Source organism: Geotrypetes seraphini, chromosome 13 (assembly GCF_902459505.1).
Source record: "Geotrypetes seraphini chromosome 13, aGeoSer1.1, whole genome shotgun sequence".
Taxonomy (NCBI): domain Eukaryota; kingdom Metazoa; phylum Chordata; class Amphibia; order Gymnophiona; family Dermophiidae; genus Geotrypetes; species Geotrypetes seraphini.
This window is the reverse complement of record NC_047096.1, coordinates 30,342,638-30,363,524: the sequence shown is the minus strand read 5'-3', so window position 1 is coordinate 30,363,524 and position 20,887 is coordinate 30,342,638. Positions and strand designations below refer to the sequence as shown.

At 42.6% G+C, this 20,887-nt stretch overlaps 1 protein-coding gene across 4 annotated transcripts in view; it reads right to left on the bottom strand.

Moving 5' to 3' along the window:
- Positions 1-567: 567 nt before the first annotated feature.
- ZBTB16 (zinc finger and BTB domain containing 16) overlaps positions 568-20,887 on the bottom strand; it is a 371,412-nt gene continuing 351,092 nt past the window's right edge. For all 4 annotated transcript variants that reach the window (XM_033917282.1, XM_033917281.1, XM_033917283.1 and 1 more), the window contains exons 6-7: positions 13,168-13,335; positions 568-10,270 (exon numbers count right to left, since the gene is read on the bottom strand). In XM_033917282.1, the coding sequence (XP_033773173.1) occupies positions 10,041-10,270; positions 13,168-13,335 (398 nt within the window). In that variant the 3' untranslated portion in view covers positions 568-10,040. The remainder of the gene's footprint in view (positions 10,271-13,167; positions 13,336-20,887) is intronic.

Here is a 20,887-nt window from a genome sequence, read left to right as displayed (position 1 = left end):
CGGGGAAAAATTTGTCCCTATGTCAATCTCTAATCTACATGCAATGGAGGCAGTGCATACATATCTCTCATGTACATTTATTCATTCTGCATCCAATGAAACCCTATATAATGACCATATGATGTTCTTTCTTGACCAGTACAGAAACACTTGGCTCCCCATAACTCAAATTTAGATTACAAGCTCTTTGGAGCAGGTATTAAGAGACCATTTGAATTTTGTTTTACACTGCTCTTCTTACTCTGCGAAGTATTATGCAATGCATCTAATTTTCATTTTGATTTTGAAAACTTACCCCCCTCTTCTACAAAGCTGCGCTGTAACGGCCCCGGAGCTCATAGAGATTTAAAGGGCTTCGGGGCTGTTCTTGCGTTGCAGCCGCTAGCGCAGCTTTGTAGAACAGGGGGTTAGTTTTGGTTTGAATTATGTCAACCACACTGAGAATGGCAGAGAATTACCATCGAGGCACCTCTGCATTCTAAGGGAACCCAGTGAGCAATAATATATTATCAATTGCCCCCTTACAGATGAATAAATTTCAGACAAAGATGACAGAGGCAACACTGATCAGAGACAACTGAATTAACTTTATTAACTTTCTAAACTGCAGATTCAAGGTATACAACTGAACGTTTGCTATTTTTTTTTCCTTATGAGACTTATAAATAAAAATACAAAAAAATGCTCACTACAAAAAAATCTACCGTTAGTAAGATGTAAAAAATATCTCTTTGCTATAGAAGGCACAAACTTCACTTAGTGACAACATGGAGAGAGAGAGAGAGAGAGAGAGATTTAGAGAAAGAAAGAAAACCTGCAGCATAAAATATCTTTTTTTTTCTCCATTAGAAACACTGAAGTCACAAAGAAATGTCGCCAGGGCACCTACACAGAACAAAAGGAAGATGCCAGGGAGTTGCAGCAGGACACGTCACAAAACTTTGAGCAAACTGTATCTGTACCATAAACGGACAGGACACACACAAGCACTTCTGCAAACAAAGACAAAATTTAAAAATATTAAAAGGGGGGAAAATACTAAAACAAAACAAGAGAGGAACCAAACTGATGGGGAGAAAAGTGGAAGAGAGGGAGATGGGAAGAGAAAAAGAAAAAACAAGAATAAGATTTGTACAAAAGAGTTAAGCAAATTAAAAAAAAAATAAATTGGGCACCACCTCAAATTATACTGACAGGAGGTGCTGAGGTAGACATAACAATAACAGCAATTAAAACACTTTCTTATTATAAAGGGCAATCATAACTGGCACTTGTGCGGTCAAACAAGCAGTTTAATAATCATAACACAAAAAAAGCTGTATTTTGCTTGGTCCAGCAGGGCAATTGGTCCTCAGTGCTATAATATACATATATTTATATATGGACAGGACAGTTTGGTGCATTCACCATGACCATTTCTTTAGCCATTAACGAGAACATGCATAACACTAAGTGAAAAATACTGCGTTACACCAAGAGGCTGGTACTCAACCTTGTAAGGATGCCATGGGACTCACCCTGCCCTCAGATGCTACTGACTTAGAAAGCCAACAGGCATAACCAGATTGGGGTTAGCAAAGTACACCCTTCTCAATTTTCCCTCCCAAACATTGATTCTGACTGGTGCTCAGTGTTGCCAGACTAGTTCCAGTCTCAGTCTAATCCTTTATTTTAATGCCTATCCATCTGCTTCAAATCAGAAGGCATTTGAGATGGACAGAAAAAGCTTCACAAGCTAGTTTTCTTCCTTAGGCATTGGTTTTCCTTTTGAATTCACAGAGGATCCTGCAATTCCCCCTCCTCATCCCTAGTGACACAGGACCACAAACCCCAAAATGCTTCGGAAGCAAATGATGAGGAAAACGGATTAAAGGTAGGTGGACCAGACGCTAACAAAACCCCCACTGACAGGTGTTTGTGAAAATCTCCAGATGCCAACAAACTAAAAACATGGAAGGGCGCTTCCAGGAGTTTCCTCCAAGCCAAGTAAAGGGAACTTGTGTACTAGCACGGTGAGCAAATTCATCAGCACCATCAGGATTCTCTCACCATGGCATCCCTAGCAAGCTGAACCAATTTATACCAAAAAGTGCACCATCACAATTGATGAGAAAATGCAGCAATGTCATTTTTATTCTTTTAAATGTGAAAACACTGTCCCAGCACAAAGATTACAGAAGCATTTTCCCAATGTTACATGGCAGATTGGACTAAATCAGAGCTCCAGTTTGACTGTGGCCTTTCCTTCTCATGCAGGGCAGCTATCATCTTAAAAAAAAAAAAAAAAAAGTCTGCGCAAAAAGGATGTATGTGTCTTCTAGCCATTAAAATGTACTTTATCTAGGCAAATTCCAATGATACATTAGCTATTCATATATTGCTTCATATATTGCTAAGAACAAGGTTAGTCTATATTCCATGAGGCCTGGGGCAGGACACCCTATGCGTGCAAGGGTTCCTCTGCAATGCAAAACCTTACAATCATTGCACCCTTTTTTTTTTTTTAAGTCTCCACATTGGAAATGGTGGGAAAGGGATAGTCAATTTAAAATTCTATGCCTGGCTCATAAGGAGCTACATCAAGGTATCCCTCTTTAGCTCTCTAATGATTCTTCCTTATACCTGTGAGAGGGTGGAGTACCGGTCACTGGCCAGAAGAAGGAGCCTGAGCAGTAGAGCTCATTGAGCCTGAGAGGAGAACCTATTTGCATACGAGCTGCAAATGCTGCTGAAAGCTGTCTACTCACCCTGAGTGGATTGTGGTGCTGAAAAGAACAGTTCCCTGCACAAAGTGCTCAGAAAGCAAGGAGCTCCTTCAGAATCTGAGCAACCCTTGGGAGGAGAAATGTTGGCCTAACTCTTGAAGGCTACTGTTGGCCAATGCTGACAGGGGGTCAAGTGCAGCGAAGTAGAGTGGCTAGGCTGACCAGTCCTGACAGGGGGGACTGATACAGAAGTAGGATGGGAGGGTGGCCCTGGAGTGAAGTCAGGTGGTGGATCTGCAGGGACCTATACACTGGCAGAAAAGAGTTAAAAATAGCTGGAGGGTCTGGTAGAGCCTGGAATTGATGAAGGGATTCAGGCTTGATGACCGACAGAGGGACCAGTGAAGAAGGATCCAGGTGATGAGGACCCAAGAGACCAGGGACTGGTGGTAGCTCCACAAGAAGCAACTGGAAGCGCTGGCAATGTCCAAAGTTGAAGGGGTTAGTTGGATGATCAGCATTGGGACTGGCAGGGCCAGTGGTGACAGGTGGAGAGACTGGTGATGGCACCGAAAGCCATCAGAGAGGACCCCAGGTGAAGCAGCCTGAAAGACCTTGGGAGCATTGGCCAAGTTCTAAGGAGCATCCAGAGGAGAGACTGACTGGGATGATGGCAACCGGTGGAGTGACAAGTGAATGGCATCGGAAGCTGCCGAAGACCTGGAGGGCCAATACAGAGTCAAAGGAAGGACTCAGGAGAGACCTGGAGGGACGGAGTCCAGAGAGGACCCGGGAGAACAATGAGTCCAGGGAGGACCTCAGGACAACCAGGAGATCAGGAAGACCTGGTCACATGTTTTAAGAAATATGTGTGTAACCCTGTTGTGTTTTACAGAGGTGCTTAAGGGTGGACATGTAGCGGGTGTTATAGCTCGGCCTAGTCACATGATTGCAATACTCCTGCAAGAACCTTACATTCTTTAGATGCTAAAATATTAGTTTTGCACCCTCCTCCCCTTCCAAGTCCTAATATGAGGCTGCCAGGCACTCTGCTTTCTTTTTTTTATCGCGCCAAGGCTTTGGAATGCCTTACCCCAATCTATCAGAGGTCTACCAGTTTTTCCCAGTTTCAAAGTGGCTTTAAAAAATTGATGACTAGCCAGGTTCTGCAGGGCAAGCACACTACTCTCTTTTCCTTCCAAATGTATGTGTGCTATTTGTTTTCTGTCTTTTCTAACAAATGGAGTTTTCTGTTTATCCGATTTTAGCATTTAAACTGCTTTGAACTAAGGAATTGCGGTGTATTAAGTACGAGTTACTAAGTAAATAAATATATAAGTCACCTAATAGCCATGCAAGCCAATCTGCCCTCTACAGCTCATATGCACTGAAACATTATATGGGGGAGACGGACTGCGAGGATTGGGAAGTGGGCGTGAGCCGATTGTCTTCTTCTGCATACTCCCTGCTTATATCTTTTCAACTTGTGTACAGGTAAATCCCAGCACCTGTACAGTGATCCTTAATCTTCACTGTATCCTTAGCCTTCTGCCTACTGTGTGCAAACCTGTTTTTTCTTTTTAATATTAAGGCTTGCAAGTCTATAAGATACTGCATAGCTCAGAGGCAAATGTCTTTCATCGCATTCAAAACTTGCCCACTTTTGGCAACAGTTTACAATCTTTATTTGGATATAATTTCTATAGATTTTTTTTACTTTTTATTCAACATATGGAAAATAAGAAGGATGTATAATTTGTAGTGCTCGAGGGAAAACTGAGCTACACTATCAGTAAAAGACAATGCAGTTGGATATTAGTACTAATGTGTTTGTCTGGAGAAGATAGGGAGGTATTTAGCATGTTTTCCAGTAGAGCTTAAAAATTGTTCCAAGAACTTTCATACCAAAGGTCCTTTGTCCGATGCCCAGGTTGAGTGTTCTGCTCTCTAGGTTGACTGGAGATGCCATGGAGGCAGCATTTATATTCTCAAAGTGGACAGCATCATGGTCATTATTTTGTGGTAGACCTAGTATGTGGATCTGAATGAGCTCTGGTTTATGGGCGCCAGCCTAACCCAAGGTTTAGTTTAGTTTAGCCTGAAGGATTACCCTTCAATGACCAGCCTCAATGCATTTATGGTGTGTGGAACGGGGTTGTGTGTGAAAGAGGGCGGAATTCCTGCATAGTTATAAATAAAGGCTTATGGTATTAGAACTCAGCCTTGGATCTGATAGAGTCAAAGGCCCAAAGGTGCAGGAGGAAAAAAAAAATTCTGGTATAAGGTGACATTGGACTCACTCAACCCAACTCAAAGTTTAAGGCCCCAAACATCTAATTGCACAAGCTAAACCAACAGCTCCCAGTTTTATTTGATGGAGGGTGCAGGCCAGGCTAAAATATTCGCAAACAGACAAGGTGTCCCTCTGATTTAATGCATCCCACCACTGGAACATCAGATAACAATACTGTAGAATTAGTTTATGTATTTGTGCTCCCCCCTACTCACACATACACACATGCATACACTCACGCAGACACGCACATACACCAGTCAGTGTTCACATTACAAAAGGGAAGAGCCCAGCAGGGAACTAAAAGGGACTAACAAGTATTACAAAAATATTACAACTTGTAAATTTCAGTCTAACCCTCATTTTTTTTTCTTTTTTTACTATTCATTTCCAGCAGCGAGGGAAACTGAATTGTAGTGTAACACTTTATTTTTAGAGAGAAAGAGGGAATTTTCTTATTTTTTTTTTTCTTTTTAACATTTTTTTTTTAAATCACATCTTTTGATTCAATTTCTTGTCACCAAACACAACAACAAAAAAAAAGGTTTGGTGGGAGTTTGGGGTGGAGCAGCAAATTATTTGCATGGCATTAAGACAACAGCTAAACACAAATCCCACCTGCGTGTGGGTATCCTATACTGAAGCCTGCTCTAAGATTTTCATACACTCACCTGTCAGTGTATGTCATTCACATTAATCAACAAAAGGCAAATAATAATCTAGTAAAATGAAAAAAAAAAAAAGAAAAGAAAAGAAACCCTTTCTGTTCTAATCACATATTCAACTTGTATTAACTTATTTTTCTTTTACTATGTTTCCAAAAAATTCAACTAAGCCACTAAGGTTACAAACACCTTACCCAATATTACCAAAGGGATTTATTTTTCTCCCCCCACCCCCACCCTCAAGGTTTTTAGGATGTCTTCTTATATTGTTGAACTAAGCAGCAGAGAAGGGAACATCTCCATTACGTCTCTTGTTCCCTGGAATCCTACCTACTAACTTTTTCTCATTAACCTTTATCAACTAAATTACAAGATTAAAAAAAAACCTTTTAAAAAAATGTTCTCTCACCATGTACAAATGTAAATAAAGCAGTGAGATGACATGGAGATGACCTCACGTAGCAAAAAAGAAACAAATACTGCAAAGTGTCCACATGTAATGCAATATTAATTCAAAAAAATACAAACTTAAAGGAGGTAGCTTTGAGAAAAAACAAAAAAACCAAAAACAACATTGATATTAATGACCCCTTTTGTTTTTCTGCCCCTACAGGCAAAAAGGCCAAAAAGATACCAGGTTTGGTAGACACAGTGTGCACAGAAAAATGACATAAGCTTTAGCGTCATTCTTCTATACACATGCATATTACATATATATATATATAATTTTTTTTTTTTTGCATACACATCGCTATACATATATACATAAACACAAATACACACATACTAATACAAATAACCTGGCGTTCTGCAACATGTGGGACAACCTTCAAACTAATTACTTAGGGACTCCTTTACTAAAAGTGTATTATGTGTTTTTGCACTTACCGCACTTTTAACATACAGTGAGTGCAAGCGTCGTGCAACAAATATTGCCCAGCATCTTCTCTGTAATTAGTGCACTGAAATGTTCTTTAATATGCATTAAGACTGTTTGCAATTAACCTGGACACTCTTAACACCTCTTATTGAGGGCATTAACTGCAGAAGTGAATGCATGGTAAGTACCATGTGCTAACTGCAGTGTGAAGTCCATACCCATAACTCATTCCTTAACACAGCATGCAATTAGCATGCGCTGTCATACCACCATGCTGTAACACTGCATACTCATTTGCACGTTAACTGCTTAAAGCACTTTAGTAAAAGAGCCCTTAGCCATAAATTAAATGCACATGTTGTGAGGTCTCTTAACCTAAAATAAAGAACAGAAAATAATAATGAGAACATCCGAGGTAATTCAAGTATAATGTGCGAAACATGGAACCATAGGAAATGGGAGGAAAAATTAAAAATAAATATAAATCAGCTCCTTCCCTCTCAACAACTACATTTTTAAAAACATAAAAACAAAAAAAAAACAAAAAAAAAAAAGCTTTTTTGTGTCCTTAATTCCCTGCAAATATTAAAGGTTGAGCTGAAATTCTCATGGCCCTGGGAGATATTCTCCAGGACAGACAGGGGCAAGCTGTGAAGAGATGGGGAGATTCCATTCAAGACCCCCCTCCCCACCACCACCACCACCACCACCATCGGTGCAAAGGTTTTGTTTGGATATACTTTTAAAACTAATTTGCATTTTATAATGCTCCGTCTTCTGCTCCTAGAAATTTTTGTGTCTGCTTTGTGGATCCAGTGCTGTCATGGCAAGGGGACACTGCCTCATTTTGAGTAAGAACAAATCAGTGGGAGTGCCTCCTTACCCTTACGTTCCAGCGGAAAATTAATACCTATTCTGTGTTTTACTCCCTTTTCTTAAATGCACAAAATAATTTGTAAGTCTTACAGGATATGCAGATCCAGAAGTCTGAAAGTCCCATGGATTCCAGGCATTAAAGGGGAAAGCTGCCCTCCAGCCTTCCTCTCTGGTGACAGCTTTTAAAAAGATTGCACAGAGGGAAACACAAGACACCCCTGCTTTATCCTATTATAATGAAAAGTGATGCACTAGATGGAGCCTTCTTGTTTCTTGGCTCCACTTTGGGCTTATTCCTCAGTTCCTTTTCTTGTCTTTACAGAAACATTTAGCCTTTATCTCCCCCCCTCCACAATATCCACTATTCAGCAACACTGGTTATCAGAGTTCAGTTATAGCTGGATGTTTGTTGGTCTGGGTATAAACAGGCAGTGCTGCAAGTTACCTGGATTAAGGTAATGGCTCAGTGCCAGTATCCAGATAACAAGCACTATGCCCAGATTTTCAGCAGTATTATTCGGAAAGCCCAGTCAATGCTTCTTACTCAGGTAGCAGTACCAGAAACCTGAATAAATAGTTCTGAATACTGGGCCAAAGGTATAGTTTATATTATGGACATGCTTTAAAAAAAATAAATAAATCCCACTCATTAGTCCTTTTGTGAAGTGTCTGTTTAAGCTCTGATGGCAAACAGCACAGCAACTTCCCATCTAATTTAAATAGACAACAGACTATACATGATATCATGGGAATAGGGCAGCAAGTTAATAACTTCTAAGGCTTGAAGATGGAAGTCAGACCAAATAGGGTGTATTTATGATTTTGTTCATTGTAAAAAAGCCCATTCAATTCCTGTGGACTTTGGTGCATTTGCTGTGGGAGAATCGCTACCGCAGCTTTGTAAATGGGGTCCTAAATGTGCTATTTTAATTACATTAAGATGACAGGGTGTTGGGGTGGGGGAGTGGAGGGAGACAGAAAGGAATCCAAGGTGAGAAAGGGGGTGAAAAGCTTTAGTTAGCTTCAGATCTTGCCAGATTACAGGACTGGTCAAGGCTGATACTCTTCACCTTTCCTCCCCCACCAGAATTAGAAGAAAATAACTAGTGAAACCTTCTCCTTCCAAAGGCATGGAGCACTATATAGTAGCACTATACACCCCAGAAGGAGGCTTCAATAAGCTGATTTTTGCCGTTATTGCCTTGCTCCTTTGGAGGGTGTTAACTTTAAGTTCAACTCTCTTATGCAACAAGGTTTATGTTTAATTTAACCCTTTAAGTGCTATATATCCATCAATGGAATATTCCCCTAGTAAGTACTTTGACTATATATAATATTTATTTTTTTTAATTAATTCGAAAGTTGGTTGGTGGCTCTGAAACTCAGCCATCCTCCCAGAACTGTTCCCTCTCTTCCAAAAGGGACTGCAGCCTACATTAAGAAAAAGACAATGCTCAAAATAGACAAGGGTTGGGTTCTAGTGCTTATATGACAGCATTATCTCCTGATCAGATGCCATCTATCACTGAACTTAAAAAAGTCCTCTCATTTCCTTAAGAGTTCCATACTACACTCTAGTGGGTGACATCTAGCTGCTAGAGCAGGGGTGTCAAAATCCCTTCTCGAGGGCCGCAATCCAGTCGTGTTTTCAGGATTTCTTCCAATGAATATGCATGAGATCTAGTTGCATGTACTGCTTTCATTGTATGCTAATAGATCTCAAGCATATTCATGGGGGAAATCCTGAAAACCCGACTGGATTGTGACCCTCGAGGAGGGGCTTTGACACCCCTCATCCTCCATACACAGCCCAGCCTGTTGAGAAGTAAGTGGCACTCTCATAGCGTGAGAGCATAAAGCCAAGTGCTGTCCTTTCTCCCTGGACGCTTGCATCAAAAGATATCAATGAGATTGTTTTGACCAGCACAGGAGTCCAGAGAGCATCCATAAGATATAATAGGAACTCTCACAACAACTAAATGTAGTTGGGGCAGAGGGAGGGGAAGGGTAGTGGTTAGCACAATGACTCTAAGCTGTCCATATTATTATTATTTTTTTTTTTTTTTTGGGGGGGGATGTCCCACATAGTAATGAAATAAGTCAGTTCTTGGCGACTTGACACCACAGCTACAATATCCCATCAGTTCATCTACTGCCAGCTTCACTACCCATCACTTAGAGGCTGCCAAGTATTAACCCTTTACAGCCTGCAGAGCCCATCAATTTCAAGGCAGTCTGGCAATCCCACCAATGGTGGGCTGCAGACATTGGAAGCTTCGGCCCTCTCCAAGTTAGGTACAATTAAAAAAAAAAAAAAGATCCTATTAAAATCAAAAGTTAAGGAAAATAAAACAACTTTCATCTTTGTTTTTCCAATATACTAAAGCACTTGAGTAAAGCACATAAACTTTTTCCAAGGAAACGGCAAACATACAACAGGTTTGGCTTTTTTCTTTGCCTTCTTCTCAGCACAAGTATCACCAACAACAAAATTAAAAAAAAAAAAGGTGGGGGAGAGGCGATTTATACATGAGGTGCGGCAGAATACGAAGAGGCTGGCCTTTCCCTTCATTTCAATATTTTTGCCTTGTCATTCAGGACTTTTTTTGCCTGTGTCCCTTTTACACATAGCACAGATAGAGATATGTCTTTTCTATCCTCCAGTCGGGCGGTATGTCTTCAGGCTTATGTGCCTTCATGTGCTTCTGCATGGCAGACAGGCTGGGGCAGTACTCCAGGCAGATGGTGCACTGATATGGAGAGGCGCCATTGTGGGTCCTGAGGTGTTTGATCATTGCGGAGTAATCGCGGGATCGTTGATGGCACAGTTTGCACTCAAAGGGCTTCTCACCTGTGAACAATAACCCAAGTATGTTAGATAAGAGCTGCCTCAGCCAATGTTCCCACTAAGCTGTATGAGAGTCCTCCAGCTGCATTGCTGACAGGGAGTGTTGGTGCTTCAATATTATGTTTTCAATTGCTAGCAACAGGCAGGTCCTCTGGAGTCCTAAAGAACTTGCCTGTCCTTCTCTATTAAAAATGCGATATTGAAACAGCAACCCCAGAGGCAGAAATATAGGCGGAGGATTCCCGTACGGCTTAGAGCAGGGGTCTCAAAGTCCCTCCTTGAGGGCCGCAATCCAGTCGGGTTTTCAGGATTTCCCCAATGAATATGCATGAGATCTATGTGCATGCACTGCTTTCAATGCATATTCATTGGAGGAAATCCTGAAAACCCGACTGGATTGCGGCCCTCGAGGAGGGACTTTGAGATCCCTGGCTTAGAGGCAACGTTGAGCTCAGCCACACTCACAAACCAAAGGCTGCAGAAAAAAAACTAAAGGGGCAATTGTTTAATTTGGCACCAAGATGTAGGTGCCAAATGGATGCATTTAGCCTTAGGGTGTGCTTAAGCCATTATAGAATACTAGCACAAAACTGCCTGGAGTGCCAAAATTTAGGTGTGTCCACTTGGCCAATACTTGCTTTAGTTGGCACGCTTAAAATGTGCTGTGCTACATGTGGGATTGATAGTTTTCTATAAGGCAGGACTACGGTCCACAGGCAGGTCAAGTTTTCCAGACATCCACAATGAATATGCATGAGAGAGATTTGCATACTAAGGAAGCCATTCAAGCAAATCTCTCTCATTTATATTAAGAACATAAGAACATAAGAAGTTGCCTCCACTGGGTCAGACCAGAGGTCCATCCTGCCCAGCGGTCCGCTCCCGCGGCGGCCCATCAGGTCCGCGACCTGTGAAGTGGTTTCTGACCACTTCTATAACCTACCTCAAGTTCTATCTGTACCCCTCTATCCCCTTATCCTCCAGGAACCTATCCAAACCTTCCTTGAACCCCTGTACAGAGTTCTGGCTTATCACCTCCTCCGGAAGCTTGTTCTATGTGTCCACCACCCTCTGGGTAAAAAAGAACTTCCTAGCATTTGTTCTAAACCTGTCCCCTTTCAATTTCTCCGAGTGACCCCTAGTGCTTGTGGCTCCTTGTGGATATCCTGAAAACCTGACCTGCCTGTGGACCTTGATGACCAGAATTCAGTAGCCCTGCTATAAGTTATAGGCATTGCTTGGTGATACACCCATGTGCCATAGCTTACTCATACTGCTCCCATGTGCCAGCTGTCTTGCAGCCACATGCTAATTGACTTTGGCACATATGTTATAGAACACTTATGCATATAAATTCCAATTATCAGTGCCTCTGATCATGGGACATCATTGGGGTTGATATTCAAACTGATTTAACTGGCTATAAATGGCTCCTGGCCTGTTAAAATCGTCTGTTTGGGGCTAACCACTAATTTTCAGTGGCACTGAGGGCTCTACCAGCCCCTCAGTCATCTTACTGCAGATGCATGCACTGAGGACTCTCCTTGTGGGGCTACCACCAGGCCCTCATTCAATGGCCTCTTGGATCCCCACTACCTGGATCCTTAGAAGACAAGGAGCTCCTTCGGGAGCTGGGCAACCCTTGGGAGGAGGAATGCTGGCCTCTGGCCTAACTCCTGGACAGCCCTGAAGGCCACGGCTGACCTGTGCTGACAGGGGGCCTAGTGCAGCAGAGTAGAGTGGCCAGGCTGACCAGTCCTGACAGGGGGGACTGGTGCAACTGAGATCAGAAGATGGTGGTGGGAGGGTCCGGGAGGGATCTATTCACTGGCTAGTGGCCAGGCTGACAAGTCCTGGCAGGGGAGACCAATGCAGCAGCGGAAAGTCCTGTAGTGAAGCCTGGTGGTGGGAGGGTCAGTGGAGACCTATACACCGGCAGGAAAGTGCTAGAAGAGTAGCTGGAGGGCCTAGTAGAGCCTGGAGCCGACTGAGCGATTGAGAAGCTGGAAGAGTCCAAGGCTGAGGGAGAAGGACTGACAGTTGACCAGCAGAGGGATCAGCTGGGACAGTGGCAACCGACTGAGAGACCGGTAATGGATCCCTAGGAAGCAGCCTGGTACACCCTGAGAATATTGTCTGGCTAAGAAAGAAAACCTGCAGTGTAGCTAAGGGGTTGTGAGGGAAAGAGAGGCTGAGAGAAGACATATGGAATGTAAAAAGGAGAACACAGCTGAAGTTAGTGCAAGCTGGGGGATGCATGGAAGCTGATACAAATATAACTGCAGTACATTGGTTAGACATTTCTAAGGAAGCTTAGCCAGCCAATAGGCTCTAGGGCAAAAAACAAAGACTCAAAGTTTCTAAGGCACTGTCTATGTAGCTACTGCTCCCTCCTCCCCCTCCCCTGGTTAGACATTCCTAAGGAAGTCTAGTCAGCCAATAGGCCACTGGGGAAAACTGGGACGAAAGGTTGATGTCTCATATCCCAAAAAACAACCCCTTCATAATCACACAGCCCACTTTCCCAAGCAAAACTCAGTCTTCCAGGCACTTAAAGTTACATGTTTTATTGACACTATTCTGTAACTTTTACGCACAACTTTGTGCACTTAGCGTTAACATTGAGCACACGTGTTTACAGAATGAGGGGGACTGCACTCAGCCTTCTGGTTTTCTGCATGTGTCTCTGCACCTATCTTTAAGAGCTTACACTTTTAGTATTAAGGGATTTAAATGACTCATGTACTGATCTTAAGTGGATCTTTCCACACAGCTTTTAACATAGAGCAGTCACGACTGCACACAAAATTGTGCACCATAAGCTATGCACAAAGTCTAGAACACGTTAGTACATTGGCCCCTGAGCAGGCAAATTGAGACCTCAGTGTAATAACTGGTACCTGTATGAACCCGGTAGTGGGTCTCCAGCTGGTGCTTAAGGCTGAACTTCTTGCCGCAGCCATTGCACTCATAGGGCTTCTCACCGGTGTGGATTCGCTTATGACCCTTCAGCGTACTTTCATCTCGGAAGCAGCTCCCACAGAACTCGCATTCATATGGGTGATCACCTGCAGGAAGACAGAGATGGCCACGGTTTAGTAGCAGGGAGTATTTCCTCTATGCTGGTCTCCAAAGCACTTCATGGAGAAGAGTGTATGGCAAGGCTGCCCTAGAAATGCCCCCTTTCCAGTCTATAAGACCCACCACCACAAGCCTAGATAATTTTCTCTCTTTCAAACTTGTCCTTCAGGATTAAAAAGGTTCTGCCTCCCCCTCCCTGTACATATAAAGTTACCAGATTTGTTCATGCAAAAAGAGGACACATCGCCCCATCCCATGTCCAGCTCTGCCCCATTCTGTTCCCACACAAACCTCATGTCTTCTTCCCCAAGTCCAGGCCACGTCTGGAGGGCCTCTGAACATGTGCAGCTGTGACGTTATGACATCACACAAATGCGTTTGGTGTCACTGAATCACATTCTCCAGACTCCAGACACAACCTTGAGCTCAGGGTCTTTCAAAACTTGGACAAACTGCCAGGTTTTGGAAATCTGTTTGGGCACCCAGACAGTCCTCTGGAAAGAAGACATGCCTAGGATTTCCTGGACATCTGGTAACCCTATCTACACACCCTCCAAAATAAAAACATATACAATTCAGAAATTGTACATACTTGAATCCCTATATGCAACATTTAGCATTCAGCTGGCAGAGACTGAGAACCATGCTCAATTTCTGACTTAGAGAAAATGGCTTAATGGTGGGATCTCTGGGAGGTCAACCAGAAAGCTAGGTGGCCTCCTAAAATACTGAGATCCTATTCCATTTAATGTCATGGGGCAAAGTCTTTGCTGAGAAAATGCCATGAACATAAAAGTTAAGATGTGTCTTGGGGTAAGGGAGCACATGGGACAGGTGTTTACAGAAAATTTTTCATGACATGCATGGTTCAGTTGCCTTGATATCTCAGTCTATAGGACACATTGAAACATGCAATACTAATGAAAATAGGCCCTGCAAATGAAAACCAAAAACAGTCCACTGTAGCGTAGACCATAAAATGTCGGATCAGAATTTAGGAAATATTTTTTTAAGACACTCATTTTACTGTGATCCATTCTATCCTGTTCCTTATAAGAATACTGGCACAAGACAGACCCTTCTGCTACCAGTTACTGAGAGAGGTGTCTCCTCCCAGCTTATAACACAGCATTATACCACAGAGGACACTATTAATCATCAAATTTTGTTAACCAGACTTCAATCTCTGGGTATAGGAGGGAAAGTTTTGGACTGGTTCCAAACGTTTCTGGATAATAGAGAGTTTTGTGTGGAAGTTGGACAGCAGAAGTCTAATTGGGCAACGTTGGGCTGTGGCATTCCGCAAGGTTCAGTGCTGTCTGCTGTTTTATTTAACATCTATTTGTTACCTCTTTGCAAGGAGCTGTGTAGACTTGGGATCAGTTTTCGTCTTTACACTGATGACTTCTGTTTTTTTGATATCTGTGACCAATTCCTTTGCGAATGCGTTGAAGACCTTTACTCACTGCTTCCAGGTTGTCAAGGACTGGATGCATCGGAATCAGGTGAAGTTAAATGCACCAAAGACCGAGGTTTTGTCCCTGGGACGTGAAAAGCAGTTGATGAGGTTTCCATCTGAGATTGTATTGGATGATGTGGTGTTTCCTGTTCTGTAGCAATGCAGATATTTAGGAGTCATTGTGGACTTCATACGTTCAAGCCCCATGTGACGTCGGTGATGTCGCGGGTTTTCTTCAAACTGTGGCTTGAGGCTAATTTTAAAACTACCATTAGTGCAATACTGACCCCAGAATTTGACTACTGTAACGCTTTGTACCGCGGGCTGCCAAAATATGTTATTCAGGCCCTACAAATTGCTGCTAAAACGTACAATCACGCGAGCCACGAGGTTTGATCATGTTACATCCGTTTTAGACGATTTGCACTGGCTGTCCATTAATGCACGTATTAAATTTAAGGTCTTTTGAAGGATGATGGGCCATTGATCTTTGTTAATGTATTATCAGCCGTTGAGTGTTATGATCTATGGACAAGCTGGGTCTGGATGTGCCATCTTTGAGTGTGCTGAGACTCTGTATTGGAATGAGTTGCCCATGGAGATGAGAAGTCTGTCGGGGATTCTGCAGTTTAGGAAATTAGGCTTTTTGAGCAAGTGTTCCTTTCCTAAAATCTGATTTTAATTTTATGTTTGATACACTTTCTGACTGTGGTTAATTTTGATTACAGTAGTTTTTAATGTCAACTGCTTGTATAACTTTTATTGTTATGTAATCATGTGTTATTTTATGTATGTATGTTTTATTGTTACCCGCCTAGAATTGCAGGATATGCGGATTATACATTTTTAAATAAATAAATAAAAGAGCCTTATTGCATAATGTGCTAGTTTGCAGCTGGTCAAATACACTAGAACAGGGGTGTCAAAGTTCCTCCTCGAGGGCCGCAATCCAGTCGGCTTTTCAGGATTTCCCCATGACTATGCATGCATGAGATCTATTTGCATGCACTGCTTTCATTGTATGCTAATAGATCTCATGCATATTCATTGGGGAAATCCTGAAAACCCGACTGGATGGTGGCCCTCAAGGAGGAACTTTGACACCCCTGCACTAGAAGTTTCAGAAGACTTTCCTTTCCCCTAAATGGCTCCACCCAAATCAACCCCTCTACCCATGTCCCAGACATGCAATTGTTTTCTGACCCCCTACTCCAACCAGTCCCAGCACTCTTATCTTTTGGTCAGCCACCAACAGCCTTCTAAGCTAAGCTTAGGACTTTTTTAATGCATATTTTCTATGACTAGATTGGGCATTTGTATGTGTAACTGATTAAAGATAATATTTAATTTATTGCTCTAAACCTCTTTTGATGATGATGCCTGTATATAAGCTTCTAGAAATAATAAAAATCTCTCCCTTCTGCTTTGCCCGGCACATCTCCATTTATTCTGATATGTGATCCTGTGCATCCTCGTTTCAGGTCCCCAGTATCCATTGTGAATCCTAAAGTCTCATGTCTGCTGGAGTTTGACAGCAGGATATGTAAGCATAGCAGCACACAGATAGGCTCTCTCCTTGTTTCTGACAGACACCACACTTTGTCCCCAAGTGTAATATAGATATACAGTACTGTATAGTCCATGGTTATGTACAAGTGTGTGTGCGTATAGAGCTTCAAACCTATATGTAGTTATTGAAAAGGTCAGATGAACTGATTGATTATCCATATTACATTACATTACGTTAGAGATTTCTATTCCGCCATTTGGGGAGTATTCTATAAACGGTGCCAACCCCCCCCCCCAAATTCAGTGCTAAGTGCTATTCTGAAAAAGGAATGCTCATGCAATAATCTCATTAGTTCTAGCAGCTATTTAGATTATTATAAAGCTGAAAGGAAAGCCCTGATTGGGGAATGAGGTGTAAATAAATACAGAAACATATGCTCATATACTCAGAATGGTAGCGAACCAGAGAGTCTTACTACAATGACAATCAAGCTTCCACGGCTGATGGCTGGAATAGATCCTTAGCACTGTTGGCCAGAATAAAATCATTGGCCCTTTTAATACAGTGTGGTAAAATTTGCAGATACCATGACATAACAGAAGACTGTACTGCACAGCGGCTGCAAATTTTATGCAGCAATCAGTGGGGGCTGAAACCGGCATTTTCATATGCATGTCCCATGTTATAGTGCCAATTAACTGTGGCCAGAAGCACTTAGCATCCATTTAGGAGACTGTAAGGGGTCCCATATTAACTATAAGGTAGGCAGTAAATGGTACGGTACGTGCAGTTTGCTATCTAACACTTGTCGTCGTCCCCCGCCAACATGAGAAGCACTTAACCCGTGGAATTCTGTGCAATAACTGGTAAACCACCTCAAAACCCTTTGCTGTGGTTGTGTGCTAGCCGTCATCATTCAAGTGCTTAATGCAGTTTGGCAAAAGAGCCCTCGTGCGACAAAAACAAACAAACCCCAAAAACTTCCTGCATGTTAGTTTGCAGCAGCGTGGCAACGTGGATAACTTGTCTAACTTGATGCAGATTTTCAGTGATTCCGTCCACCCAAGTAGTATCACTGAAAAATGCACATATAATTTTCATGGATAGCTTATCTTGATTAAAATTACAGAGGTAATTTTAGAGAACTTGTGTGGCTTTAGTGGGGAGGTGAAAATAAAAAATGAAAGGTAAACCATGCTGATGACTGTTGCGATGTGGTTAAGAACATATGAATAGCCTTACTGGGTCAGACCAATGGTCCATCAAGCCAGTAGCCCGTTCCCACGGTGGCCAATCCAGGTCACTAGTACCTGGCTAAAACCCCAAGGAGTAGCAACATTCCAGCATCTCAAAGAATAGCAAGATTCCGGAACCCCAATGAGAGCAACATATCAGAGCTGAGATTGTGATGTCATAATGCCTCTTTCCATAGTGCCTCACAGCCAACCTCATCAGTGATGTTACAATGGCTTGATTGCCCTATACTTGGCACAAGAGCATAAACCGCATAGAACTTTACGGCCTGGCAGTATATAAACCGATTATTATTATTATTATTCATAAGAACAGCCATACTGGGTCAGACCAAGCTCAGTAGCCCATTCTCAGGGTGGCCAATCCAGGTCACTAGTATCTGGCCAAAACCCAAGAATAGCCATATTCTATGTCACCAATAAAGGGCAAGCAGTGGCTTCCCCCATGTCTTTCTCAATAACAGACTATGGTCTTTTCCTCCAGGAACTTGTCCAAACATTTCTTAAAACCAGCTACGCTATCCGCTCTTATCACATCCTGTTAAAAAGTGAATACTGTACCTAACTTGTAAAACTGTTCATCACATAATGTTTAAAATAAAAATAATTGGAAACCCCCCCCCCCCAATGGTTTCACATGTGCAAGCGTTGAGTTTGCAGTGCTGCTATTTACACATGTAGAAGACACAGGGCATACAGATTTAAAGGGATATTTCTTGGGCATGGATTGAAGAGTCCAAGAAAATGTGTTAATTCCTGTTTTACTATGCACATAGAGCCCAATACTCCAAAAACCTGACTCCCAAAATGTGTCCCCTAAGTTAGGCTCCTAAATTTGGGTCATTTTATTAGTCTAATTTAGGAGCCTAAGTTTTCAGTTGACAATTCCTCTTAAATTTAGGAACTTAAATATATGTCAGTCATTCTCCTAGATTTACGAGCCCTAGTGCTCAAAATCAGTGTGAAGCTCTGAACCTTTTATCACCTGCCCTACATCTGCTCCCAAATTTAGGCATTTAGTGAAATTTTGAGGCCCTTTTTACATAAATACAGTGAGGCTTGTGCTCATCACACATTTAACCTGTGCAGTCAGTTCAAAGCCTACATGGTAAACACAGGGATATGCCCTGACTCTGCCCTGCAGTTAGCTCACTGGGCACACGGTTCTTGCAAGTTTCCAAGTTTTATTTAAAATTTGATATACTGCTTAAAAAAAAATTGTCTGAGCAGTGTACAAGGTCACAGCCTCTATGTTATGTTTGGGTTGATAGTGTAGACGGCCCACACTATCAGCTCAGGCATGTACTACAGGAGCAAAGCATTACCCCTCTAAGTACTGCTTCCAGCAGTGATGCTACCCGATCCTGGTTCCACCCCTCCATCCCAAAGCATCCCTTATCAGCAGTCCCTCCTGATACCATCCTTCTAATGTCAAAACCCTAAGACATTACCCCTCCCCAACTCAAGAACTTCACCCTGACTCCAAAACCCATCTGCTGCCACATAAGCTCCATCCCCACCTCCCGAACTACCCAGGTGTCAGTTATCAGAGGTGCAGTGAGCCCTTGGAGGCAGCAATCCCTTTCCCCCCCCACAGACCTTTTTTTTGCTGGTGCCTAGATTGAAACCAGAATCCAAAATGGTACCAATCATCCCTAGTGGTAATCTCACAGTACAACCACCAGGGGGGGGGAGGAGGGTCATCCTTCTAAATATGGATATTCCTTCTGCAGGGCGAGTGTTGCTCTGTGGTGATGTCCCATGGGGCTCTAAAGGGTAGGAAAGCAGGCATTACAGGAGGTTTGGTGTCGCCAAGGCTGGGATCGAGTCATTTACAAAGGGAGCAAAACTTTTAGAAAGCTGTTACTATGTCTATGGGTTAAGGGGCTGTATAGTGTTTTCCCCACGTGCAGCTTTTTAAATCATTGCTCCTATTGTATATAGTAACATAGTAAATGATGGTAGATAAAGACCTGAATGGTTCATCCAGTCCGTCCAATAGTCACACTCATTATCAGTTCATGATTAAATTGCTAATAAAGGGAATGGAGGACCTCTCATAAACTGACAGACTGGAAAAGCTGGGGCTTTTCTCCCTGGAAAAGCGGAGACTTAGAGGAGACATGATAGAAACCTTCAAGATCATGAAGGGCGTAGAAAAAGTAGACAGGGACAGATTTTTCAAATTATGGGGAACCACAAGTACAAGGGGGCACTCGGAGAAATTGAAAGGGGGAAGGTTTAGAACAAACGCCAGGAAGTTCTTTTTCACCCAGAGGGTGGTAGATACATGGAACGCGCTACCGGAGGATGTGATAAGCAGGAGCACGCTACAGGGGTTCAAAGAAGGTTTGGATAGGTACCTGGAAGACAAAGGGATTGAGGGGTACAGATAGGAGTAGAGGTAAGGTTTTAGGGATAGGATTAGAGAATTAGAGGCAGTAACAAAATTAGTCAGAGACCACTGTTCAGGCAATAGGTCTGATGGGCCGCCGCGGGAGCGGACCGCTGGGCAAGATGGACCTCTGGTCTGCCTCAGCGGAGGCAACTTCTTATGTTCTTGACATTTCTGGGACATAGACCATATAAGTCCACCTGGTACTGTCCTTAGGTTCCAAATTACTGGAGTTTCTGTCAAAGCCCTCTCCAGCCCATCCTAAAACAAATCGCTAAATACAGGACACAGACTGTGCATGTCTGCCCAGTACCAGTCTTAGTTCTTCACAGCTGGAGTTGCCATCTAAGTATCACTTGATACATCAAACACACATGCAACCATTTAAGTTCTGCGTTTTTTTATACCGTTCTTTTCTAATTAGAGATCCTTTTTGAATTCTATCACCGTTCTCATCTCCACCAAAACAGTGGAAGGACTTTGCTGGAGGAGTGGCCTAGTGGTTAGAACTGCTGCCTCAGCACCCTGAGGATATGAGTTTGATCCCAGCCTGCTACTTGTGACTATGGGCAGGTTACTTAACACTCCGTTGCCCCAGTTACCATGGTTAGATTGTGAGCCTGCCCAGACAGACAGGTACTCTTCGGCATGTTCAATGTATTTATTGTAAGCAGCTTTGGGTGAATCTCTTCCAGGAAAGGTGGTTAATAAATCCCAATAAGTAATACTGTAAATAAAGTCTTCCAACTATTTTACAAAAGGCTCTTCATTTGGCAAAGGCTCTTATAAAACAGTATGGGAATTCCCTATACACTGACTTGGATGTGTGAATTTTTATCTCCATGTTCTATCTAAAATCTGCCTCCATGCATTTAAATTTCAAGTCTGTGCAAGCAGGAGGGAGAGAAGGGAGGAAGAATTG